The 26958-nt window shown below is 42.2% G+C and overlaps 2 protein-coding genes across 3 annotated transcripts; one reads left to right on the top strand and one right to left on the bottom strand.

The window, feature by feature from the left end:
• The first annotated feature begins 674 nt into the window (after positions 1–674).
• On the top strand, positions 675–9808 carry dync2i1 (dynein 2 intermediate chain 1). Of its 2 annotated transcripts, XM_070852771.1 has the most exons (22): positions 675–732; positions 960–1013; positions 1126–1810; positions 1901–1968; positions 2156–2383; positions 2491–2556; positions 2950–2997; positions 3588–3807; positions 3995–4097; positions 4217–4346; positions 4495–4606; positions 4682–4776; positions 4875–5004; positions 5144–5316; positions 5571–5733; positions 6351–6464; positions 6579–6640; positions 7508–7559; positions 7672–7732; positions 8027–8126; positions 8253–8384; positions 8979–9206. In XM_070852771.1, the coding sequence occupies exons 1-22, from the start codon at positions 718–720 to the stop codon at positions 9204–9206; spliced, it is 3039 nt and encodes a 1012-aa protein (XP_070708872.1). In that variant the 5' UTR covers positions 675–717. The 2 variants fall into 2 exon arrangements, with proteins under 2 accessions (XP_070708872.1, XP_070708871.1); XM_070852770.1 differs by lacking the exons at positions 675–732; positions 960–1013; positions 1126–1810; ... (1 more) ...; positions 2156–2383; positions 2491–2556 and adding an exon at positions 9294–9808 and having other exon boundaries at positions 2956–2997; positions 8979–9202.
• Positions 9809–18193: 8385 nt separating this feature from the next.
• Positions 18194–21462, bottom strand: LOC139221123 (leucine-rich repeat-containing protein 14). Its single transcript, XM_070853036.1, has 3 exons — positions 20921–21462; positions 19986–20846; positions 18194–19427 (listed from the first exon to the last, which is right to left on the bottom strand). Exons 1-3 carry the CDS (start codon positions 21196–21198, stop codon positions 18860–18862), a joined length of 1707 nt encoding a protein of 568 aa, XP_070709137.1. The 5' UTR covers positions 21199–21462; the 3' UTR covers positions 18194–18859.
• Positions 21463–26958: the final 5496 nt, after the last annotated feature.

Here is a 26958-nt window from a genome sequence, read left to right on the forward strand (position 1 = left end):
GAGGCTCCACTCGCTCTGCCTCCTCACAGCTCACAAACGATCATGTTCAAAAACGCACCGGGATCAGGCTCCGTGCGCTCCCTGCGGTGCACGGAGCCCGGCTAGGAAGGAAAAACACCCCCACCTGGTGCTCACTAGCGGCAAACACAGCTGGAAACTACCAACTACAGCACCACTTTAGTATCGTCAAAGTACTTGTAAAAGTACAGTTCTTAAAATATGTAAGAAAAAACACGCTGACTTGCGTGTATATCAGGTAAATAAGTATCTTGCTGCTTAGCTTGATTGCTATCAAACACCAGAGCACGAATTAAGACCACAGATTAAGACCATGAAATGACGAGCACAGAGAAATCGATCAGCTCGGTGAGTTTTATTGATAGACAACGTCAAAATGAGCCCAACCACCATTTGTATCCAGGGAGATGTATTAGTGTAAATCGTCATAATCATTATTCGTCATTAATGTTTTTTGCTAAAAACAAAAAATACGTATTTAGTGTTTCACTGTTGCCGTGGCAACTGGCTGTTGACTCCAGCGAGTGCTCTGCTGCTGATTAGTAAGCCTGTTGTCAAGATGAAGTGACGCGATCTCCTTGGTTTCGACCAACTGCGCGTGCGCACTAGAGGCTTACTGTCATGGCGGTGTCGTTGCAAAAATATGAGCAAAATTTCGGCGATTGAAAGGCTTCAAACACAAAAAACACAGATGAGAACATGCATAGTGAAAAGGTGGCTGCTCTATCTTTGACTTTACTGTCTGCGGACTAAAGTTGGTAGATGTATTTTGAGTTAAAAACTGTCGTGTCCACTGTGGTAATTATCAACCGTTAGTTAACTTAGAAACGTCTTGCTGATTAGTATGTTTTTAGTGTGATATCATGGAAATATGCCTATGTTGTCTTTGAATTAACGTTCATATGGTCTTCAAGAGAACTTAAACTAATCCATTTGTTTAGAAAATAACCAAGGAAGACACATGGAGACCAGCTGACCTGAGAAGACACATCAGGGTAAGTTTTTAAGAGCTTAGGAAAGTGTTGCAGAAGGCTGGATTTATATCTACAGACAAAACTACATCCAAATGATATAACTGGTTTTATTTATTTGTTTATTTATTTGTAGGAGGAAGGACATGGTGATGACTATGCAAGGAGGCGAGAAGGCAATGATAGGAAGCACCGTGGTGGGGAATCCATAGAGAGGCACCGCAGAGACCCAGAGAAGGAGTCCAGACGAGAGAGAGACAGGCCCAGGGAAAGAGAGAGCACAAGAGAGAGAAGAGATGAAGACGGAAAAGATAGATATGCAGATAGACGAAAAGAGGGCTCACGGGATGGGAGAGGCGATACGGAAAGGGATAGAAGAGATGAGGGGGAAAGGGAGAAGAGAAGGGAAAGAGACAAGTTGGTAGATGGGAAGAGGTACGATGATGGCCGAGACAGGAGGAGAGATAGAGAGGAAAAGCATGAAAGGGAGAGGGAAAAGGAAAGACACAGAGATACAGAGAAAGAGAGGGAAAGGAACAGGGAGAGACGCCACGAGGAGGACAGGGACAAAAGGAGGGAAGAGCGAGACAAGGACAGACGGAGAGAGGAACGGGACAGAGAGCACAGGGCTGAGAGGGAGAGAAGAAGACAGGAGGAAAGTGGAGAAAGAGAGAGAGTGAGAGAAAAGCATGAAAGAGAGAAGAAAGATCGGCATAGAGAGAGAGACACACACAAAGACGAGTATGAAGACAAGAGGAATGACAGAGAAAGACGAGAGAGACATGGAGACAGAAAGAATTTGGACCTGAGGGAGGAAAGAGGTAAGGCCGCCGCAGTGTGAACGTTTAGCTCGTCCTCTTCAAAGGATTTTTTATGTCCATATCGGGTCAACTGTCACGTTCTGATTTCAGATCACAAAGACGAACATAGACGACATAAAGAGGAGAGAGAAAGGAGACAGAGAGAGAGAGGAAATCATGTAAGCATCTGTACCAGGATTGATTGTCCATCACTGTTTTGCATTTTAAATCAATAAATTAGCATTTTGTCGATATCCCTCAACATTTCACTTCAGATTTGTCACACTGCATGAGTTGATGTATTGCAGTTGTGTCAAAATCATTTGGTCACAGTGATTTACGAGAGTGAATTTTGCCATTCTCCAGGATGAAATGCGGAAGCACGGCACTGTATCCAGGGAGTATCAAGACTTGAAGGGGTCAGGCGAAGAGGTCAGGCATCACCGTGGTGACAGAGAGCGAGCAGAGTGGGACAAGCACAAAGACAGAAGGCACAGAGAGGTGGTGGAATCGGACAGAAATCATCACAGAGACAGGACCAGCTCCAACAAATCGGCATCTGACAAAAGTCATAAGCATGAGACTAAAACTGAGGTTTGTATGCCTCTAAGGTGCCTTTATACAGTAACCTGTAGATACTTTAATTTTCTGTTAATGGATTGTATGGCTTTATTCGACCTTGTATCATTTTTGTGATCCAGGATGTAGCAATGGTAGCTGAGCACTGGGCAGCTACTGCGAAAGATGTAGGAGACACAGAGGAGCCTGTAAGATGCTCGATTTGGTTACTTTGCTGTGCATCTCTCCGAACTTTTGTTTTTAATTTGGCGGTGTGTCTTTCTTATTCCCACCGATAACTAACTGAGCATTGACAATCATGCCAGTTGCAATGGGGTTTGATCTCATAGCTACATTCCCTTTGCTTGCATGAAAGCAAACTACATTTTGTTCATGCTGCCGCTGGTTACACAAAGTCATGTGCTGAAACTGAAACAAGTGAGCTTGAACCGATTGGAGGTGATCTGGTTTTGTGAGCCATCTACTGTCTGTGCTGCATGCTGTGCACTCTTTTTCTTTTCTCTTCACTGAATCAACCCAAAGAGTTTCTGCACACTCATTTACAATATGTTCTACCTCATGACTTTCTGTCACATCCACAGGTCAATGATGAAGATTTGGCTGAGCAGGAATATGAGGATGACTTTGAGGTAATAATACAGTCCTCTACTTATGAAATAGGCTACATACTGTAGAACTTAATTCCATTGTTTGTTTTTTTAGTTTCTCATCATATTGTTCTTTTTAACATTTATGCATTTATTTTTGTGTTACCTTTGCACGCTGATGTAATTGATTTTCCAAGAAACTGGTGAGTATTATGAGCTTTCACGTGTGCATCCATTTTCATTCTTCTAAGATACCAATAGGGATGTTAATAATTAACCGTTAAAAGACAAAAAACTTAAATAAATGTTAAGTAAACAGTAAATGGTAGCCAGAACAAACAAACTCAAACGAGGGAGGGCTGAATCTCTCACTTATTCAAACGCTGTGTAACAGGTGTGGGAGAGCATCCACATCACACCCTCTATCTCATGTGTTCATTGAACTCATTGAACTCATTGAATCAACATAAATATTTTTTTGAACTGTTCTACTGAGTATTAATTGGTCAAAATTCTTATTGTCAGTTAACGGTTAATTATTAGTTGCGAAGTTTGTGTTTACAGCATCTTGGTTATTTGTTCAGTTTCACATTAAACAGGTTGCATGTAATACATGATTGCTCTTTCCATAGGATTATGAGGAGGATTTCGAGGAGATGGATGAAGATGAGGATGAGAAGGAGCCCCGGCATCCAGAGGTGGTTGAAGAGAGGGAGGAACTCACAGCGCAGAGGAGAAAGGAAATTGAAGCAATTCAGAGAGCCATTGATGAAGAGAACGAGAGAGTGGGAACAGCTCAGTCCAGACAAATAACAAGCAGAGAGGAGGAGCGTGGGCCTAAATGGTCCAGAGGTGCAGTTTGTTCTTCTGTGTTATCCAGCCAAAATATACCTCTGAACTAAAGCACTCGGTGTTATTGCCTGCTACATTTTACCCCGATTTGTTTCTCCATGTCTGATCTGAAGACAGTCAGTTAATATCTGCATATTTTGTGCAGAATTAATGGGGATGTGATGCATCTTTGCTGCTCTATTAATAGGATCTGAAAAGAACCAGAGCATAGCCTCCCAGCGTGGGAAGTTCATTGACTTTGTGGCCGCAAAGCAGCGTGAAGTCAGCAAGAAGGTTGCCACCAAACAGAAGTAAGTTAACTTGCAAAATGGATAGTTGTAATATGACTGGATGATATGATTTTTCAAGTACACAGCACAGTGTATGTTCTCTTTAACTGTACCTTCAAAGTGTATTTTGTCTGATACAGAAAACGCAGTACGGAGCTTCTTCGTTTAATCGATCTGGATTTCTCTATGACGTTCTCCCTTTTGGATCTGCCACCTGTTAATGAATACGACATGTATATTAGAAACTTTGGAACTGCCAACACTAAGCAGGTCAGTATTTGTTTCTGCTCTGTCTTTTACTTTACACACATACCTGTAACCAAGTTATGAAAGCGAAAAGGAAAATATTCCACGTTTCCCATTAAACAACAGCTATAGTCCATGTCTAAATCACATGTGAAAACCTCGTCCTCGTCAGGCTTACGTCCAGTGTAACGAGGATAATGCAGACAGAGACATCCAGACAGAGGAGATAGAGGTGTGTGAGAAGTGGACACAGCATCCTCCAGAGCACAGTGGAGCCTGTGGGGGTAAGGAAAAGCCACGATCTTTTTCTGATGAACTCTGCATAAGAGTTCAGTATAACAGTGTTTTTGTTTCGACAGATCCAAACCTCTCTCGGGATGCACAAGATAAAACCACAAGTCAAATGAACTTTGATTCACGGCGTCTGGCAACATTTCTGCGCTCAGCCTCACAGGTTTTTACTCATACACCTTCACCTTGAAAATGTAACTTACTCCTTGAAGGTTTTTGTGACCTAAACTAACTCCCAATGTCTTTTGTGACTGAATCAAGGTCATGGTTGTCCTTTTGGAGGAGGATCAAGCTGAGAGAAAATCCCTGAGGAAGCTGAAGTCTCAAACAGACACGCTGTCTTTCAGCGATGGAAGTTTACAGCTCAACACTAAGTTGTCATTTCTTTATGGTACACCACTATTCTCACTGGCATTTAATCAGCCGTTATTTGTACACAGTTGGTCAGAATATGCTTTATAAACCTGCACATCCATGTGATTACACTACTCAGGGAGCTCTTCCCATGTGATCGTTTTTATCAATTGCAGGTCGCAGCATCAGCCTGGTGCACTTCTCTCAGGTCCAGAGGCACACCATGATGTCAGTCCACAGCCCTACAACTAAGCCCAGTGCTGTGCGTCTTGACAGCTGCACCATCATCTGCATCTGGAACATTTGGGAGCCATCCAGACCCCAAAAAGTCCTTGTCTACGAATCTGAGGTGACGTTTTTTCAGTTGTTTTTTCAGTTATAGCAAAGGTAGTTGACGACCACAAACCTGCCTTTATGGCATTTCAGTAACTTCACAACTGGACATGAACGAGACTGGTTATTATTTGCTCATTATATAAATTTCCCAAAAAGGCCACTTTAAAATGCAGCATGCATTAAAACCAATTTTCTGCCCTTTAACATCCACAAAAACGTCTCCACAGAACACTGACGGTCACCGTTTCTTATTGCTCACTGCTGCAGGTGCAGTGTTGTTGCTTCAGCCCTGGAAAGGCCATACTGGTGTTTGCGGGCACATCAGTGGGCTCTGTGGTGCTGTGGGACCTGAGGGAGCATGTTAGTAACCATTACCGCTTGAAGATAGGGGAGGATGAGTGGACTTTGCGGCAGCCCACCTTCTCTACCGGTATGTTACATGATGATAGCTTACATCAGAAATCAATTTATTTGTATTTAATACAGGGTCATGGACATGGCTGGTTGAGAGGATAACACCACAGATGAATGTTTTGTACTTCTTCCCTCTACTTTTCCACTTAATACTGCACACAAAGTAACACTTAAGTAACATTATTGTTACAAGTAAATTAAATTTACCTTGATAAATATTAATATTACTATTCTTTGAGGGAAGAGAAATCAATGCTTTGTAGCCTTTTAAAGAAGGGCAGAAACCATGCCTCCCTGAAAATATACCATGTAATTAGTCCCGCTAATTTCCGTGACCTTTCTCTAAGCATGTGTGTGCAGAGCTTTTTCTGTCTGTCTTTATTTTCAGAATATAAAGCCCCTTGATCTTTCACTTTGTCGTCTTTGTTGTTGTGTATTTCACTCTTTGCATTGCACACCCAAGGAAATGTCAGCAGGCAGCACATGGCAAACATCCTTATTTACTGTGTATGGTGATTCAGGATGGCCTCTGCCCTCCCTCTCACGTAAAGTTCAGAGGCTGTTTTGTTACATCACAGTGGAGGTGTGTCAGTGCGTGCTGGTATCTTCTCTTTCGTCACCTTGTCAACACAGATGCAGTGATGGCCGGCTCAGGCCATTTCTCATCTGTGACATCTGTAGAAGTCGTCCCCTCCACCGTAGCAGGGGGGCTCAGGCCAGAGATCCCCCTTTTGGCATCTGAGGAAGGTATGGAGTGGTGTAGCATTAATGCAGATCTTGCGTATCCTTTTATAAACGCGCCATGTGTTTGCTATTCACAGTCAGCTTCATATTTAATTGTTATCCTGTTTCATAATCCAGAGTCGTCAGGATTGTCGTTCCAGCTGGCTTCTCTGGATGAAAGCGGGATTTTAAATTTCTGGGTAAGTTGAGTAACAGATCCTGCATATCTTTTCTCTACACCAGAGGTTTTCAAACGATTAGATCTCCAGATGGGACACACTAGAGATGAAGGGGGGATGCAAAGGGACAGGCACGAGGTGGAGATATTGCGTGAGGTGAAAGGGACAGGTGCATGTCAGTGTTCTAAAAACGACAGAAAGCATTTCCTTGTGTGTTTGGCCTGATGATTTTGCCCGCTCAGTAAAGGAATGAGCAGTTGCAGCAGCAGTGGCCGTAACGAGCAGCTCCTGGAGACAGTTAAGCTACCTAATAAACCATTGCAACAATTTGTCAAATCCGCGCTCCTTCTCAGATTCATTACTTAGTCAAATCTTAACACACACACGTGATACACATATTTCATTTCTATTTACTCTGCTTAGAAATCATAAAAAATGTTGCGTCTTATAACTCATCACGTTTTTAAGTTGTCTTCAGTATCAAAGGCATCCATGTACAAAAGGGCATGCTAATAGCTAATTCGGCATACTTTTACTGGTGTCAGTTTTCCAAAATGTAAAAACTTACGGGATAAAAAAACAGGGCAAGACAACTTGTAGCCCTCAGTCCATGGCAACGTTATACCTCCCATTTACAGCCCTCAAAATATAGGAATTGTAGTTCCAAAACATTCAGTATGATTCAGTTTGATTAAACTAAATAATAATAAAAAATCAATTATTATTATTATTTCTGTCATTACCAGCTCTCAGAATGGCTCTCTCGTCTGTCCATTCATTTGCCCCATGTTGAAAACCTGTGGACAGGGCGACTTTGAAAATCTTCTCTACACTGACAGCGAAGTTATGCTCTGATGGACTGCATGATTTTCTCTCTGTGTCCTTTAGGTGGTAGTGGAGCTCCCAAAAGCCAACGAGGCAGGCTCTCCAACAGATCTCGGTAAGTCGCATTTTAGAGCACCCCCCTCTTTTTCCATGAACATACTCAACTTTCTCACACATGTGGTACCAACTTCAGCCTCTCTCTCTCTCTCCCTCTCTCTCTCTTGCAGGGCTCAGGCCTGGGGGCAAAGTAAAGTTGCTCCACAGCTCCTCCCTCCTCACTGCTGAGAGGTGAGATTGATAAATGGCTTGTGATGATCATTCGTCACTGCCAGCCGCTGGGCTCAAAATACCCCACAATGTCCCAGTGGAACACAGCTGCTCTGTCACAGTCATACGATCTTGTTTGTTACCGTGACCTGTTGCTTTTGTCACGTCAACATTCAATGGGGACATATATGTGGTCCTGTATCGTGTGCAGTGTCGTGTTCCACTGTTACACAGTTTGGTTTTGGCTGGGAATGTTGTACCCTTTGATGTCTGATTTAGCGTTTTTCTCCTTCTCTTGATCCATTTGACTCTCAGGGTATCACCACGAGACGCAGCGAAAACAGGGCCTTTACAGACACTTCATTTAAAATTCCTTTCAACGGACTCCAATCATTTCTTTATCGGCACCAATATGGTGAGCATAATCTTGTCCGCCATAGTGCGATGTCCTGTCAAGATACTCAGAGATGATCTCAACCCCAATAACAGTTAAGTTTAGGGTTTTTGTGTGAGTTTCTGACAGTGTTTTCGTATCGTCCAGGGTCTGGTCAACCATGGAACGAGTCACGGTTTGAAGGCTCTGCCAAAGTTTTACAGGTTTCAGGAGGCCGGAGTCCGACCTGTTGAAGTCAGCTCAATCCACTTTTCTCCCTTCAGGCAACACTTGTTCTTGGTGAGAGTGCACTTTGGTTGTTTGTTTTTCTTTCAAATTAGATAATTGCATTTTTGTTGCCTCCACAAAAAAGTCCAAATACAGGGGCAGTAGCTACACAGCAGTGGTTTGCAAGGATTTGATGCTGTGCACAGAAGTATGGAAAGTGCTCTCCTTTTTCAGGGCGCTTTGCTTATGAGCCATTCCAGTGATTAGAATTAATGGAGTTAACTTTATTGCCATTACAGCAAAATGCCTAAAACAATAATCTGTCCTTGGTGCAATGCACAGCATACTAATAAGACCACCACATCAGTAAGGGGTAATGTACAGCGAGCTGATCATTATTGTAAAACGAATCCCGACAGGTCTCTGACTCGAAGCAGAGGGATCTGGAATCATCCTGACGGGGTTTGTTTTGCAATAATGGCCACCGCTCGCTATACTTTGTCCTGCTTGTTACACAGCTTCGTACTAAAGAAATCAACAATTTGACATAAAATGTTGATTTTAAAAATGATTTTATTGCTTCCACTATTTGAACTACATAGAATTGACCAATCAGAATCGAGTATTCAACAAAGCAATGTGATAAACAACAATAACACACTCCAGGTGGGCTGTGGGGACGGCAGCATCAGGCTGCACGTGGTCAGCCAGGAGCAGCCTGTGGCGGAGTGGACAAGCAGCACAGCGGGTGAACCAGTGGTGTCAGTGCAGTGGGCCCAGACCAGACCAGCAGTCTTCTGTGTGTTCGATGCAGCCTCTAACCTCCACATATGGGACCTGCTGAAAAATGATGCAGAGCCTGTGGTCACCGAAAGGATGAATTCTGACAGGTAACAGCAGACAGACACGAGGGGTGGTGTCTCTGAGAGATTTTAGATTGCTTATATGGAAATGTGGTGTTCATGTTCTGCTCTGTTTCAGGGTGACAGCCATGGCTGTGTTTGGAGACTCGGGAAAACAAAGCACCTATTCAGGGATAGCACTCGCTCATGAGTCAGGGAAAATAGAAATGCAGTATTTCACAAGAGACTTTACTGTGCCCATTACTGGAGAAGAGGAGAAGCTGGAGAGTTTGATGACTGAAGCCCTCTGAAACACTTCATCTTGCATGGCTGCATTTAGACGTGTTCATTGTGATTTTGTTCATTCGTCTCTAAACTCTGGAAGAGCATAAAGATCAATTTATAAATCTGTCACTCTCAATTTGTGTACTATATGACATACCTAAATTTCATTTGTGCTTTTTCTCTTGAATTGATGACACATGGCTAGGAGATTTTACATTGACACAGGTATGAGAGGAATGTGGCTAAATACCAAAGATCCTCCATAGGGGTAACAATTCATTCAATATCCTGCATAAATATATTACAAGAAACATATAATGTAAATGTGTGTTGGTGTAAATATTTCTACTGGTTGAATAATGTAAAATATTTGTATGGTATTAACAAGTTTACTTTTATACAATAAACTGAATATATCTGTAGCTGTGTTATTTAATGTTACAGCATGCATAACACATGGGATCATTCAAAAGCACATGCCTGATACAATACAGTACAATATGTTAAACCAGGGCCATGACCAAGATTTTTAGATGTAAAAAAAAAAAAAAGGCAGACAGTAACATCTTGAAAATGATTTGATTATTCAGAAATTTTAACATTTAATTTATCCAGTTAACAGTTGAGTCTGTCTAAATGCTCCATTTTAGAAGAACAAAACAGCCTGCGTGCTTTTTTTCTTGTCTAGACATCCTTTCGTTACTGGGATCCGGTCAGTCTTAGAGAGGAAAAACAGGGCAGTACATTAGTATGTTTTTTGTGGATGTAGACAGTCAGCCTGCTGAAGGGCTGGAGGAGGTCACGTGTGCACTAGATCCCCCTATGACGTCATAAGGGGAGCCAAATCCAAACGTTGTGTTTTCACAAACATTTACTGGCAGATTGAGCAGGAGGAAAGGGAGAGGATGGTCTTTCCTCATAGTTTGGCAGTCTGTCGGCACACTGGGGACACACATTTATGTCGAAAAGACATTAAAAAGCACATTTTGCATAATATGGAACCTTTAAATACAGACCATCCAACAAGTTTTTAGGATAATCAATAATAATGAAACATTTTATTTCATTCAAAAAAAGCCAGATTTGGAGAAGAATACAATGCTGGTGGTAAAATGGTGAATCTTTTATTGGTTAAAATTAATCTAAGATTATAAATCTATAAAATATCAATCAAAGGCACCTCAACATCCCAAAGTCGCAGAAACAAATAGGCCTACACAGAGCATAGCTACAGCCGTGTGTGTCACTCCAGGGCCACACTTTTTTTTTTTTTTTTATTAATTAACAAACACATATTTAAAGACAAACCATGTTGCAGCTTGAAGTTAAAGTTTTGCGACCTGCAGCCGCGGATGTAGCCCAGCAACCCGTTGCCCAGCGACAAAGACCGAGCCCTCAGCTCGGCCCTCAGAGAGCAAACTTTTAGCTCAGTGATGCTAGCTGTAGTCAGCGTTTCTAGCTGAAGTAGTTTGAGTTTGTACAGGCTGAAGACATCCTGCTGCATCCGGACTACGTGACTACTAGCTGTGGAAGGTAAACACAAAGTTTGCCACTTGTTTACTTTACCTTTTGGGCTGATATCTATCGTTCTAAATCTGCAACTTTATAGAAGAGCTAAAACCAAACTGATGTTAGCTAGTCTTTAGCTCAAAGAGGAGCTAAAAGCTGAGTTTTTTTTGTTCTTTTTTTGTATTGTGGTGGTGACTTGAAACCAAGTTGTTCCACCTGATATCCCTGCGTGCATTAAAAAGTATAGCATTTGTTTTCCTTAAACTTTATTTGTTGACTGTCCAAACAAATCAGGTCAGATATTACAAAAGATTAAAACAGACTAGATAAAGAAAATGGTCTTCCCCATCTTTTCCTAAAATGACCAGATCATCCTTTTAATGTGCATCTATTTTTTCTTAATTCAATAGTGATGGCCTCTATGTCTACAAGAGTTACAAAAGCTATTAAGTCCTTCAAAATATTTCTAAGGGTGACCCAAAATAAAGCAGCAACTGCTAGTTTGACAGGTGTTGAGTAATTTGTGCAATTATAACATTTTACTAGTATTTTTATAGCAGACAAGGAAATAATATCAGAACACCACTGGGCATTCTTATAAAAATTGCTTGTGTTTGTCTTTTTCCTGCACAAGTAAATGTCACACAGCCACCAACAAAAGAAAAGAGAATTTGTTGAATGTTGCAAAAGTGCAAAAGGTCAGAGGATGAAGCAGAGTCCACAGTAGAAAGTGGTGGAGATGATGGCCCCAGGTGAGGAGACGAGAACAACCACAACAGTGCTCCTCCCCAGTCCCACCCTGAGGCTGCCGTCTCAAGGGAAGGGGACATCAAATGGGAGGTTGGATGTAAAACAAGCTGGAGCCAAGGTAGACCATGCCAGTATGATGCTTAGCTGTTAGCTGCACCTTCAGAGGTCTTATACACCTTATATTCTTTCTCTGTGTCTGACTCTCTAGGTAAAACACTCTAAGAGCAAGCGGCATGTGGTCACTCATGGTCTCCGTTGCCTGCAGCATGTTTCCTGTGACAGCCCTGTGCGTTTCATGATGTATTCTGCCGCTGCTGCAGCATTCATTAGCCTTCATTCAGACAACACGGTTTGCCTCTGCAAAGCTGATGGCCACAAGCAGACTTCCTCCGCACATCTCCCTTTCATGGGCCTGACCGCCACAAAGCTCTCAGGCTGGCTGGTGGGCTGGGGCCCAGGGCCAGTCCTCACACTTCTGGACAGTGAGTTACGCCCCTTGGATGCAGCGCACGGTGCCCTGGACATACGTGTGTGTCAGGCTGCGGAGCACTGCACAGAGTTGGTGACCGCAGGCGAGGGGAACGTGTGCGTTTGGTCTGTGAGGCTCATGAGGTGTAAGGTGAAGATACAGGAAGGGCTGCAGCACAGCACTTTCACTCAAATGGCACTGGCTCCCCCACGATCTGACAGGCCCCACAGAGCCTTCGTTGTGTGCGGGCCGGTCGTGACGGTGGTCGACCTTGATGCCGGGAAGCTTTTGGAGCACAAAGAGGATCTCTGCTCCCGGTGTGTGGGGTGCATGTGATGTGATTGTTGGAAGATGAATCTTATCAGACTGTGAGTGGTGGAATTTGAGTTTCTTAGCATTAAGATTAACAGGCTATGTTTTACAGAGATATCACTGCAATGGTGTACTGCTCTCAGCTGGACGTTCTGATCATTGCATCTCAAGAGCTCTCCATTAGAGTGTGGGGTCCAGATTGGGAGCTACGTGTGGCGTTTGTAGGACATAATGGTAAACTCATAACACCTATCCACATTCTTTTTGTCCCCCTTTATGATTAGACATAATATTGAAATGTTCTTTTTCTTTGTGTAGGTGTGGTGAACTCACTGTTCTACTGCCCTGCATTACGCATGCTGTTATCAGCTTCTGTGGATGATACGATCCGTTGCTGGAACATGGAAGAGGGTGATGTGGTCGAGTGTGTCCACACAGGGCATGAAAATCCCCCGTTGTGCATAGGAGGCACAGGAAAGGGAGATACTTTCTTCTCCTTCTCTCATCAGGGAGTTGACTTCTGGACCATCAGAACCTTGTACACCCTCCACTGTAAATTCGATGAAAGTGCCCCACTGAGACAAATCCTAGTGCCCCCTTTCCCTGCTCCTTTCCCTTCACGAGTCCTCTGCGTCAGCGGGGACAGTGACATCATGCTTGTGGCTGCTGAGACAGGGGCCGTGCTGACTTCCTTCAGGGCAAAGCAGAGGATTGTGTGTGCTGACTACTGTCTGCAAAAAGAGATTCTGTTGGCTCTGACTGACACAGGTACGGTGCTCCAAGCCAACACACTCACTAATCCAATCACTTTGATGCAGGAGTGGAAGGGTAGAGGCCAGGTGCCTTGGCAGCTCGAGGACCATGTGACTGAGAATGACACCCAGAATCTGCCGAACCCTGGCCCTGCTTGCTGCCTGGTACTCTATAGTTATGTGGCTGAGATGCAGGTAGCTTTAGAGGAGTGGAAGAGTTTACAGGAGAGAAGAGGATGCAAATACAGGAACAAGGCAGCTCTGGATGATGCCAAGAATAGGTGAGAATTTATTATTTTGTATGTCAAAGTAAATTTACTTAGGAGTAAAATTATCTCAAATGTGATCGTACCTCTGTGCTTGAGACAGGTTTTTGATCATGCTTGGCCAAAGTGGAGGCTGTGTGAGTGTTCTGAAAATGGATAATGGGAAGATCATATACAGGACGCCAGCTCACAATGGCCAGATGGTCACAACAATGCAGGTGTACCCTGAGCACGGTTACCTGCTCTCCACAGGTATTTCCCAATTTAACTTTATAGCCTCTGCATGCTTGTCAGTGATGATTCAACAACTTTACTCCTATCCTTAAGGTGAAGACATGACAGTGGTGGTGTGGAGCGTGAAGCCCTATGTCCAGGAGTGTCTCAGCCAACAGCTCATCCTGCCCTTTGGCCAGCCACAAGTCCACATGGCAGTGCTGGGAACCCAGCTGGCCTTGACTTTTCAAGAGCCCAGCAGTGGCACCTACAACCTGATGCACTTTAACCTACTCAACCAAAGCCAGACCGATTACCCACGTGGGGAAGGACATTTAGACCAACTCACAGGTCACGAAAACAGTAAAAAAGCAGCGTTAAAGGAAACTTTTTTTCTGTAATGAATTGATTGTCTTTTGTGGATGTGTTGCATTGTTTATATATGTGTGTGAGTGACTGGATGTTTGATCCGTTTTCTTGCAGGATTGTGTGTGTGTCCTGATCTGGAGGTGTTTGTCACCACCAGTCTAGATGGGACAATGCGTATCTGGAATGAGGAGAATCACCTAATCGGGTTTGAGCACATGCCGCTGATATTTTTGCATTACAGATGTGGAAAAACGTACAGTATTTTAGTAATGAATGGATATTTATGTATATGTGACCCCTCTAGGACGCTGCAGCTGAATGCAGTGCCCAAGTGTCTGGCTTACAGTGGGTTTGGGGAGCTGTTTCTTGGCATCAGGGGGGATCTGTATCGGATGAACTGTGCAAAATTCTTGCCACACGACTACCAACAAATGGTAAGTAATTTAGATATTTTTAACCAAAGCTGCAAAATATAAACAAAATGTTCCTTGAATCTAATCTTTAATCTGTGTTCTGACAGCTTCTTTACACTTATTGTGCAGATCCCCTTCCTAACTTGCCTATCATCGAGAACGAAAAAAGGTGCAGTAAAAGAAATTAAGATTTATTCATTTAACATATTACGAATAATCCAAAACAATGACATACTAAGATATGTGCAATATTTGTGTAAACAGGAATGTGGGCATAGACAAAGATAAGGAGGAGGAATTACAAGCCATCCCCAGCAGCTCAAGATTGTCTCAAGACATGTGGCGACAGAAGGTGCAGGTGAATTGATAGATTTTAAGACTGCACAATGGCACACAAAATGTGTTCAAATACTTTGGTGATTATCTTTTCCATCCGTCTTGCTCCAGGATGATGAGAGCTTAATGACTTCAAATACGGACCTAGCTGCACTCCTACAAGGCTCAGTAAAATGCAAAAAAGGGAAGCCTCCCAGCACAAAGGAAACCAAGAAAGAGGCTTTTGATCGCTACATGAAGATAATATATAGGCTGCCCCCGAATATCAAGGTTCTTCATCCATCTTCTCCCACTCATTTTACCCATTTCTCTTCAATAACCCCAAGAACACAGCTTCATAAGCAACCCACCTTTCCCATTGCATTTTAAACACTGTGGCAATCTGACACTTTGCATCAGTTTAAAGGTTTAATAGAACGCTATTTTCTGGATATGCAGCAAAACACGACTTCAATTAACAAGCCTCTTTGTCTAAAAATCACCATGCTTTGTTTTCAGATTGATTTGGAGGACGGTTTTGACTCGGATAAACTTTCATTTTATCCTGATCCCTGTGACTACATGCCCTGTAACCTTCCTACATTAAAAGAGGACATCCACCCTAAATCTAAATTAAACGTTCCCATGAATGTGGAGAAAAAAAAGGTAAAAACTGGTAGCATGATAAGCAGCGCATCATCAATATTATTATTATTAGTAGTATTATTATTATTATTATTATTATTATCATTATTATTAGTAGTAGTATTTTTAGTGTCCCTAAATGTTACTTTACTGTACTTGCCAGAAATGTGTTATATATCATGTTTTGATGTTTCTCTAACTGCAGGAGAAAAATATCCCAGCAACAAAGACCCTGATAAAAGTCAAGCCACGGCAGGTTGCCAAAGTCATACCCAAGAGACGTGTCACAGTGGAGGACAAAGAGGCAAGAGCATGTACTGTCTTAGTCTCACAGAAGACAAAATAAATAAAATAGCACCTCTCATTGTGTTTGCCTCTGTGTGTATATCTGCAATCACTGTAGCCTCCAGAGATTATTTCTCCATTAGAGCAGCCCAAACCCAAAACTCCTACTCCACCTCTTCGCCCTCGAATGACCCCAACACCACTCCCACCGCAAGAACCCAGCCCTGAGGTGCCGACGTTCCTCAAACAGTTTGCAGATGCTGCCTGGTTTCAAGCTCTGTATCCTGATAAAAAGGTAGCTCATGCCAAATATATATACAGTATCTGCTGTTCACCAGGCAGTTATATCCAAGTCAAGATCTTGATGAGTGTATGTGTGTGTGCAGTGTATCCCAAGCACCCTTTCTCCAGAGGACTTCTCCTTGCAGCTGTTGGGCTGTCTAAAAACCTGCGGTGCTCCATCTAGGATTAAGATCCTCGCTGGGCTGCAGGCGCTGCACAGCCAGGGACTCTTAAAGAACACAGTCAAGCTTTGCCAAGGTCTCATTGCTTTGGTGCCCAAATTTGTGGGACCTCACATGGTACGTCTTATGTCCAGGATCAAGATTGTCTGTGTTCATGGTTAGAAGAAGATGTGTAAATGTTCTTCCTGTGTGTGTTTCAGTCACCTGTGGAACGGGCCGCGCTCGGGGAAATGTTGAGTCTGTTGGTGCGGCTTCAAGGTGGCAGCTATGAACTTGTGAAAAACCTTCTCACTCTTTTGGCTTTTAAAAAACTGGGTGTCCGGTGAGTCCATCAAAAAGCAATGACAATGCAAACATCTTAACCTTTATATTTAAAGTGTCTATGATTGATATTTATATGTGAAAGGGGCTTTATAGCAGGTTTCAGCTCATTGTTTGCTGTCTGGCTGCAACTTTACTGTTTTGCTTCACTGTCACTGCTCTCATAGTGTCATTTTCAGTGAAAAAGCTCTAAAGATCCAGTATGCACCACCTCCTCAGCACCAAACAGCAGATAAACATGGTTAGAGACTAGTTGGTGAATTTAATGGAGAATTCAGCAACTAAAGAACCAGATATTTCCCTCAGGAGTTGGTAGAGAGCAAACAGCTAAAATAACAAAGCTAAATGTTAACTTTTGTTACTGTTTGCTAACAAGTTACCATTATATGTCACTGCTGTGTTCACAACTTGTTCCCTAAGTGGCCAAAAAATTTATTTCACGTTTATTCTAAAAAAGGCCTCAAGTGTACATTAAACTTTCTGGAAAGACTGAATGTTCGTATTGTCTTGTTGTCAACAGAGAAACAGTGCTGCCCATGCTGACTGCATTAGGCGTAAATGAGGCTGAGAGGTGGTTGTGTCCAGAGCTGGAGAGCTGGAACTCAGAGCTGCAGGACCAGTGTGACATCTGGAAGAGCCTCCATGACAGAACAGATAGTTGGCTGGAGTTATGGATCTCCAAATACAAAGTAACATTGTTTATTTAAATCTTAATTTCTCCATATTCAATTTGCTTTACATCTGCAAACCACCACCCATTGGGGTATTTTTGAGTGTGACAAAAGGACAGAACAGGTGTTTGACAACTGAGAGGCTCTCTCTCTGTGAATTGGCTCTCCACAGTATCTGATGTCCTTTAGAGTGACCTTAACTCCTCTAAATAGGAGTACATGAGAGCTTGTCACAGTGTTGTTGACTGGCATGGCAGGGCTGGTTTAGGCTTGCTACTGTTTGTGATTAACTGCTTTCCCCTCTGTCTTTCCTTGCCACCAGGCCCATGACGGGTGTCTTTACCTCAGGAGTATGGAAACGTGGAAGCTGTCGTCCTCCGGCATGGTGGATGTACTGAATCATTTCTGCTCTGTGAAAAAAGAGGAGTACACAAAGTCCAGATGTGTTGCGCCTGCTGGTCGCAAAGACACAGTGCTTTTGCCCCAATATGACTGGTACGTAAACGTCATGTATATATGACAGTTTCCTCAGTGAAAGGGAGTCAATTCTAATTTTTTTTAATCTACTCGTCTAATTGTAGTAGCTCTCAACCAATCCTTCGTCTGGGAGAGACCTACAGCATGGCCAGGGTATCGAGGCCACCTGGTAAGATTTCACTGTACTGTAGAAGCACCTCTGATTATATGCAACTGTGCTTGTAGAAATCTGCTGCTTCATATTGTCCAATGCATTCTTGTCATACAGGTATAATCCTGCCCCCCCTGAGAAACCGTCCCTTCCTCATGCAGTTCCCCAACTTTATCTCTCTGCCATTACCTCGGGTCACTCTCTGCCCCTTTCACGTCTACACAGACGAGGACTGGGTGAGGGCCTTGCCTCGCCGCTACTTCATTCAACAGCAGTCTTTCGTAGACTACTACAGATGATGCCTCTTAGTCTCTTACACTCCCATTACCTTCTTGAATGACTCTTAGAAACGTAGCGTCATGACTGATTTATTCTGTGACTTATAATATGTAAATGCATTCATGTGGTACAAGGGTGATTTGGTACACTCATTTCCTGATAATGGTGATACTTTTGATTGGATATACAAGTTGAATGAATACAAAAACAGTAATAATCCTGAACATTTTAAAACAGATGTTCAAGAAATACAATATGCAAGTCAATTAGAACAGCACAAAGAGAAAGTACATTAATCAGCGAATAAAACAAAAAAACATATTTTGTAGTTGCATTCATTTCCTATTTAAGGAAGAACTATGCAAATATTTAGCAAACACACTTTTAGAAAGGAAACTACTAACAAACATGTAGTTTTGGTTGTTGATGTATTCTATACACATGTAGTAGCTGTTCAGATACTGTATTTGAATGATTGCTTTGTATAAAGTAAGTAGTGGTGACAGCTGTAAAGGCACAAGGACGAACAGCCTGTAATCTTCAACCAGCATGGTGTCAAACTGTGTCCCAACTATGTAGCACAAGACTAATGTTTGGTACAAAACCAGCAACAATCCGTCTCCTGATCACATTCATGCTCCCATCAATAACAAACCTGTTGCTTTGCAGACAATTTGATTGTCAGGTGTGTGTACTTTGCTCTGTTATGTGTCAGTAACTGAACTAAAAAGCACCTGTGTCCTTCCCTTCACCTCTGCTTTAGTTCACCAGATCTTTATCATAATTGAGCAGGTCGCATGTCAGAAAGAGGTCAGAGCGTCCGCTGTCTATCAGCAGCCTGTTGAGCTGGCTGCTGGTGGTGTTGATGTCTGTGGCTTCATCCAGCGGCCAGTCTAAGAGCTGAGCACTGGAGGGCAGGTCAGGGAGGCCCGGCTGGTAGTCCTCCAGGGGGTTGGGGTAGAGTAAGTGACGGAGGGAGGGCATTCTCACAGCCATCCTCACCAAATCCATGAGGCCGGTCATGGAGAGCGGGTTCAGAGCCAAAGCCAAGCTCTTGAGGGCCCAGCAGCCTCCCAGTGACGGCAGCAGGAGTCCCAGCAGGTGGTCATTCAGGCCGCAGCCGCTTAGAGAGAGGTGCTGCAGGCTGCTGGAGGCCTGGGAGAGGAAGCGGCGGACGGAGGGGAGGGTAGTTTCATCCAGACGGTTCTCACTTAGATCCAGCTGCTGCAGCGTGGAAGCATGATGGCTGCAGGACAGATAGGCGAGATCAGCTGGGCTCAGGCTCAGATATGGCAGCTCCAGTATCTCTAGAGGCTGAGGCAGTGAGCTGTAACAAAAGGAGGACGGCAGTACATTTAAACAACATTTATTATTCAGTTCCACTATTAATTATGGAGCTATGATTGTCTTTTTTTCTCGTACACTTAATACGACAGTTTAGTTTGGGTAAGATTTGTATGAAATCAAAGATTAAAACATGTCTCTAAATTTTGTGTAGTAACAGATTAAAGCTAATTAGGATTAATATGCAGATTATTTTCTTAATCTATAGGTTAATCTTTAGGTTAAAAAAATACATATATATTAATAAAATGTCAGGACATTGTAAACAATGCCTTTGCAATGTCTTCAAAGTCCTTATTTGTCAATCTTCAATCTTTAACTCAGATACTCAGTGCACAATGCAATAAAAGAAATTAGAGCTGCAAATCCAAAATTTGCAAAACTGAAACCAACATTTTATGTCATAGCCTGCAAAAAAATGCAGAGATCAACATTGAAAGTAGTTCTACTTCAAAACAGAAATCAGGAGACGGTCTGTCATTGTGCTGTTTAGTGGGCTTTAGTGTAGGTACAAAGATACAGGGCAGAATTCAGGCCATACCTGAGCAGCACACGAAGCTGTCCAGGCAGGCGCAGTGCAGTGAGGCTGAGGCGTCGCAGCTCTTGTAGTTTTGCCAGACCCAGAGACAAGTCCCTCAGGACCTCCTCCTGGCCAATGTGGTCTCTGCGAATGTCCAAGTTACAGTAGTGCAGGCGAAGGGAGTTCAGTGCAGGGAAGGCTGAGAGCAGAGGCAGCAGCTCAGCCAGGCCAGCCACCCCGAGGCTGCTGTAGCGAACATCGATGCCCAGAAGGCCCTGACGAGGCAGGAGGTCTAGCAGGGTCCTGATACTAGACACTGAAATCTCTTCCACGCGTAGGTACCTGCACTGAAGCTTGAGGGGCCCTGATGTGCTAAGAGCCATGCGTACTCGATCCCAAGAGCGAGCATTTACAAAAAGATCAGCTCTCACATGCACCAACACATCACTATTTAAATCTTTCTCATCCGTCTCCTTTCTGCTGCCTCCCAAACCTGCCACTTCTGCCTCTCTTTTCCTCTCCATCTCCATTCTCCTCCTGACACCTTTAATCAGCCCCTCATCACCCACAGGCCCACAAGATCCCATGCTCTCTCTGTCTTTCCCCTCCACAGCCTCATTATCTGTGCTTGCCTCGTCCCCATTAGGTTCCTTCCCCCTCTTCCACGGTCCCCTCTCTCTTTTCACATCCCTTTCTCTCTCCAGAGCTGAGAACCTTTTCCTCTCCCGCTCTCCTTCCCTCCTCTGCACCCTCTGTGCTCCAGCTCTGGCCTGAACAACCATGGTGCAGAGAGCTACAGTTAGGGACCAGCCTCCCATGGAGTCTCCCATCCCTCCTTCATCTCCTTGAAGTCCACAGAGGTCCAGCACTTGCAGGGCACACCTAGGGAAGTGTCCAGCGTTACTCACAGACACTGATGAACAAAACTGCAGCTACAATTGTAAACCACTTCTCACCTGTGGTCCGACAGCCCTCTGACAACTGCAAGTAACAGAGCCTGGATGCACAGTCGATTTGGCGCAGTTTGTCCCCGTTTTCTGCGCCCGCCGACCCGCAGCATGCGCTCAGGCCACCTCTGCACCAGTTCGCCCACAGCCAGCGGTCTGCTGCAGGTGAAGGCGGCGTCCAGCAGCGGTCCGTACAGCTCCCTGGGCACCCACCTCAGCCAGCAGGGCGACGAGCTGTGGTCACTCACCACCTCCGAGGCGCAAAGGCTCACCAACGACAGCACCATTTCAGCACAGAGCAAGGTGAGCTTTTAGCGTGAAACCTAGAACAGCCCGAAATAAAGCTGCGCCTGAACTCCTTTGCAAAGCGAGCAGAGAGTTAGCTAGCTGAAATTAGCTCCACCACTGAGATTAACTTTATGACGGTAACTTGACGTGGACTCGTAAAGCCCAGAAAAAGAATTTATAACATCATCTGATCTCTTCGTGGATTATCAGCAGTAATAACCTCGACTGGAAACCTTTAGTGGATGAAATACTACCCGCAAGCACATCATGTTAGCTCGACAAAATGAGGAAGCTGCTGCTGGAGGAGTGTTTACATTTTGACTGACGCATGCCAGTGACGCAAACACGTAAAGGCGACACGTCACGACTAGAAATTAGTTTGGTCTTTTGCACTTTAACTTATTTTTGTGCTCTATTATGCCTGCTTTTGTTCAGTTATTTTGCATTAAATGTATGTTCTGCACTGTTATCACCAGCCAGCGGTGATATTTTCAGGGTTTTATGATACCGGAGCAGATTCTATGTCCCTGGGAAGGAGACATCTATTTAAGGAGATGATACTAGGAAATGCTTTTGACTTGGGGTTCAACTTTAGTTTGGCAATCAAACATGTTGACTAAGCACTGCCATAGCTACTAAGTTTAGCCCTTAACCCTTAACCTTCAATAGGTTTCAGCGTGGGTACACCGACCAAAAAACAATTGGACTGTGCAGGGACTTCTGCATGAACTCATTGTGTAAAAGGAAACAAAATTAAAATGTAAAATACTTCGTTTCAATTAAAAATCTTACATTTGAAATCCAAAAGAAAAGCACAGATAAGAAGCAGTTATCAGTAAAAGGAGCCACCATTTCATGTTGTTTATGAGGTGATCACATATTGTGTGTAAAATGTATATATATATTGTAAAGTAACCAGTAACTAAAGCTCTCAAACAACTGCAGTGAAGTAAAAAAATTTTTAAGTACTCATATTGTGTGAGCACACACACTTAAATACTTCCCACCACTTTATAAAAGCTTCTTTTATATTTGCAGTTTTGCCATAGTCTTAAGACTGAGGCACATTATAAACTTCAAGCCTTTTCACATTTAAAGATGTATTAAGCTCATGTTTTTTCTATTATTTCCAAAACATTTTATGAATTTATATTTGAGTTGTTGTATTTTCTACTGCAGGAAAAAAATCTTTTTTCCTTTGGCTTACTGTACATATCTGTGGATTCTATTAATCTTGTGCATTTCGCCATCCTGCAGAAGTGTAAATGTGCAAGAACTGAAAAATAGTCTGTCAGTGCCATGATGGAAGAGGTCTGGAAAGGAGCTCTGTATGGTGCTGCTGCTGGGACCAATAATATATCACAGGACTTCTGCTGTATAAACTTCTGCACCATCAAAACCCCTGATTCAGTGGGGCAAAAGAGGCTGAATTAAACTGGTGAAACTATTTTGCAGAATAAGCAGAAAGGAACTGATTTATGCTCATGACATCAAATACTAAATACTGAGTTTTAGCATTCACTTGAACATTATTGTGGTGGACTAGTTAATATTTTATATTTTGTTGTACATACCTTATATTTCCAGTTTGCCCAGCAACATTAGTGATGCTTACACATGAATACATCCATAACTCAAATACAATGATATTATTCTGAAATGTGCCACTGTGCATAATCATCATCTTTGCTTTTGGCACTATAAATATATTTTGATGCTAACACATGTACTTTTGTTTAAGTAAAAATGGAAAACAGGACATTCACATTCATTGGGAACAATAGAAGTATATTTCATTAGAAAAACACAAAATGTGGCTTGTGCTCACTGCAATATAGCCTTAAAAAAGTTCACAGTTAGTGGGTTAATCACTAGATGGCGCTAGCTGACTGTGCTCTGAAGCCTCTGCTCTAAACAAGCAGCCCTAACAGATCATTTATCATCATCAGTAACAAGCTGCCTGTTTACCGTCCATCTACATCGTTAGTTGTTACCGATATGAAAATACTGCTAATTATATATTCCAGACAGCCACTGCCTCAGATAAAACAAATTATATTTCATCCTTGATCATACCTGACCTTAGAAGTGTTTTCGTTTGGGACTGTTGGGTTTGATTATGATGACGATGATGAATACTATGTTACTAAATGGGTTCATATCATGCAAGAAACTCCAATTTTCCGCTGCTCACTGGGGCTTTAAATTTATGTCTTAGCTGTAATTGATGCTTTGTTAGCGAATGCAATCACTTTTCTTTACTTAGAGAGGCTGACTAATTTCACAGAGGGCGCAGAGAAACACTGCTCTTAACACACACTTAGCAGCAGACACACAGAAATACAAGACAAGTAAAGATGCTTTTACTGAATGTATTGCTGCGATGCCTTCAGATGACCTACAAGGCTTTTACCCATCTCATTACTTCTACCTTTGATATAAAACAGTTTAATAACACTTCCATCATCATGTTATGACATCTATGTGACAGGATCCTACCATACTTGGTTTTATGATCAATTATTCAATTAATATTATTGCAGTACCAAATTTTTCAAATTCAAAAGAAGGAAATTAAATTCATGCATGTTTATCCTGAAATTTAATAGATGAATTTTCGAATGTGTGACACAGACATGAACTGTACTTGGCAAAAAGCTAAGTTAAATATTAATTAGAGAACGTGTGAAACAGGAACTAATGAAACATATTTAATTATTGACTCCACGTCCCGACTATCCCTGTAGATGCATATAATTAAATATTAATTAGAGAACTTGTGAAATAGGAACTAATGAAATATATCTAATTATTGACTCCACGTCCCGACTATGCCTGTAGATGCATAGCTAACATATACAGGAGCTAAACACACTTCCAATAAGACTTGGCCTTTGTAGTCGTAACTCAAATACATTGTGAAACTTAGAAACAGACAATAAATTCAGTGATACAGAAAATAAGAAAAATGATGAGATAACACAAACAAGAGTTAGGTCAAAGGAATGATTAAAACTAGTAGCCTTAAAGCTAGTTGTATTAAGTCCTCAAGGGAAGTACAGTCATTGATGATTTAAACATACATAGAGAGTACATAAGAGTAAAAATACAAAGGGAATACATAAGTAGTGGACAGTTAGCTTACTTTGAATGTTATATTAGCCCAATAACACAGCTCTCCCCTCCTGGAGAAATAAGGTTCTCCACTGTTTCTTGCCCCTCATTTCAAAAGTCTAAAAGGATGTCTGGACTCCTCTCATTCCGCTGTTACGTGGCATCACAGACATGTGAAAATGCCTTCTGTGAAAAGTGCTTACTCTTTCTCAGATTCAGCGCCCCTACCATTGCTTTGTTTTACACTTCTGTTTGAAATCTGTTATGTACGTATACCTTGTTATTTTCATATGTACAGGCTGTTAAATTGGTACCTTATTAGGAAATAGAAGTTTTTGTATTGGTTTCCACTTCATGTAGCACAGATCTGTCAAAATCACATGTTTTGAACTGAGCCCAAACCGATTTGTTGTACTGAAACTGGTGAAATAAACACCGTATGCTCAACAGACTGGCAGAATGGGAGCCTTGGGCATTCATACAGTGAAATGGACAGAAACAAGACACCTTCTCTGTTTTCTTTCTTGCTTGTAACAACGCCTCCAAAAATATTAACGTTGCATATTGACCCTGACCATTCTAGATAGTGAGTCTCATACATGGTGTAATACTGCTGCCTTGCCTGACCCATACCTGTAATTTATCAATAACTATGCAGCCGTATGCTACCAGAGAGATATGATGAGCCAGCAACCTTCTGCTCCCTGTAGCCTCGTTTTAAGTCCTTCCCAGTCATTTGTGTTGCTAACTGAAGACGTTTTGATTCTTGCAGCTTTTGTTACTAATCTTGTCTAATTTAATTTGACGTTACATTTTTCCTGCACTCGTAATTCATTCTTAAATATCTTCCAGATTCTCTTTTTCCAACCAGTCAGTCAGAATTATTTATTCCTATTAATATGCTGTTCTCTTGACCATCATTCTCTGCTCAGAGATAATCACAGTGTTTGTGCTGCTGATGAATTAACAGGAACATTTTATTTCCTAGATGTGTTGTGTAGCGACCACTGTCATGGCATTTCCCCTCAGTTTTAGCTCGTCTCCTTATGCATTCTGCAGTTTCATTTGCATTTTACAAGGATGCTTCATTGCTGAACCATGACCTCCCCAACCCCCTACACTTCCATCACATATACACTCAATATAGGATGTGTGTATGAGACAGTAGGTCACACATAATATCATCTTTATTTGAAGCCTCTCAGCACATCGTTCACGCAAAGTATTAAAAAATGACAATACTGAATATCTTCAGTGCAAATGTAGTTTATTCAAAGATGTTATACTTAATTCTTCAACAGAAAACCAATGGCTGTGTATTAGCTCTCTGCTTCCTTGAATTACATTTTTGCTGTTTCTCAAATTAAAATGTCTCATGCATTTGCCATTTTTCTTCAGGTGTGCAGTCCAGGAGAAATTCCAGACCTTTTCCATTTATCTGCAGAAATAACAGTGCTTATGGAACTGTAGAGCAATCATTTAACCTTTCTGTTCCCAAACAGGATTAATGTAACTTACTCACTGATAAAATAATTGACTGAGAATGGATGATAGATTTCATGGTATATTTAGCTTTAAATGTCAAATTAAATACTACGCCAGAGAGAGAGAGAGTAGCACTAAATGTCACTTCTTTTTTTATTTGTTGTTTGGAAAAAAAAAGAAAAAGATGCAAGAACAAATAGTTTTTCACTTTCCTCTAATAAACTAAAACCCTTACAGTGGAGCATATTGAATATTCTCCAAACTACATCTCACACAGCCCCTTAAACTGAGAAAATGTGGCATTAGTGTTACTCTCTTGTTACCCAAATGTTTGTCCTGTGTCGCTGCAAAATTAAAGCTTATTTCTCCCTCTGGTGTATGAGAGGTGGATGTTTCAGTAAATCACAAGCTGTTATCACCCTTAAAACATTTAACTTTGCTACATTTTTTACAATGGTATAAAAAAAAAAGTAAAGTGTGAAGGGGAAACAGAAAAGTGGCCAACAGTATATTTGAGTAAAAAGAGCTGAAATACCCAACAACAAAAGGAAAAAGTGGGCTAAATAGTAAGATAGTGAAGTTTTTTTCCCTTGAATATAATTATTGTAATAGTCAATTAAGAAACTACATGCTAATAAAGAAGCAAAGCGTCTTCATGCCAGTCATTAGGCCTTCGAGGTTTATCTGCAACTCTCTGCAAAACCTCTTGAAACCACTTTCTCTTCCCTTGAAAATGGCTGGAAATGTGACACATTGTCTGGCAACACTTGTAACTGGATGAGGCTGAAATGGCAACATGTGAGTGAGGATTTTGTATGAAACAGGAAACTGGATAAAACAATCTGGTGTGAATCTAGACAATCGAGAATAATAGGGGGAGTCAAGTTTCGCCCTCAGGAGTAAAAGGAAGAAATTAGTATCATTGGTTGTGGTTGTGGTTGCCAGTCTTCATGACCGAGTCAACATCTTCACAAGATTTGTACAATTACAAGAGGATTATATCCACTGTTACCATGTCTTAAAATTACGAAACCATGTTGGAACCATGTGTTTGATAAGTGGTGCCCTTGAAATGAGCCAGTAAGAAAAGTGATGTATTGACTGTGACAAGTTAAAAGCAACTCCTCCTGTAAAGGCACATCGGGGGTGTACTCAGGAAT

This window comes from Pempheris klunzingeri, chromosome 21, assembly GCF_042242105.1.
Source record: "Pempheris klunzingeri isolate RE-2024b chromosome 21, fPemKlu1.hap1, whole genome shotgun sequence".
Classification (NCBI taxonomy): domain Eukaryota; kingdom Metazoa; phylum Chordata; class Actinopteri; order Acropomatiformes; family Pempheridae; genus Pempheris; species Pempheris klunzingeri.

Bases quoted from the DNA above. Each gene is read 5' to 3' on its own strand.
- dync2i1 (XM_070852771.1), top strand. The intron at 7,560-7,671 runs GTAAGTCGCATT...TCTCTCTTGCAG, and splicing joins AGGCTCTCCAACAGATCTCG to GGCTCAGGCCTGGGGGCAAA. The intron at 8,127-8,252 runs GTGAGCATAATC...CGTATCGTCCAG, and splicing joins TCTTTATCGGCACCAATATG to GGTCTGGTCAACCATGGAAC.
- LOC139221123 (XM_070853036.1), bottom strand. From the start codon at position 21,198: ATGGTGCTGTCGTTGGTGAGCCTTTGCGCCTCGGAGGTGGTGAGTGAC. The intron at 20,847-20,920 runs GTGAGAAGTGGT...ACACTTCCCTAG, and splicing joins AGAGGGCTGTCGGACCACAG to GTGTGCCCTGCAAGTGCTGG. The intron at 19,428-19,985 runs GTATGGCCTGAA...CTTTTGTTACAG, and splicing joins CAGCTTCGTGTGCTGCTCAG to CTCACTGCCTCAGCCTCTAG.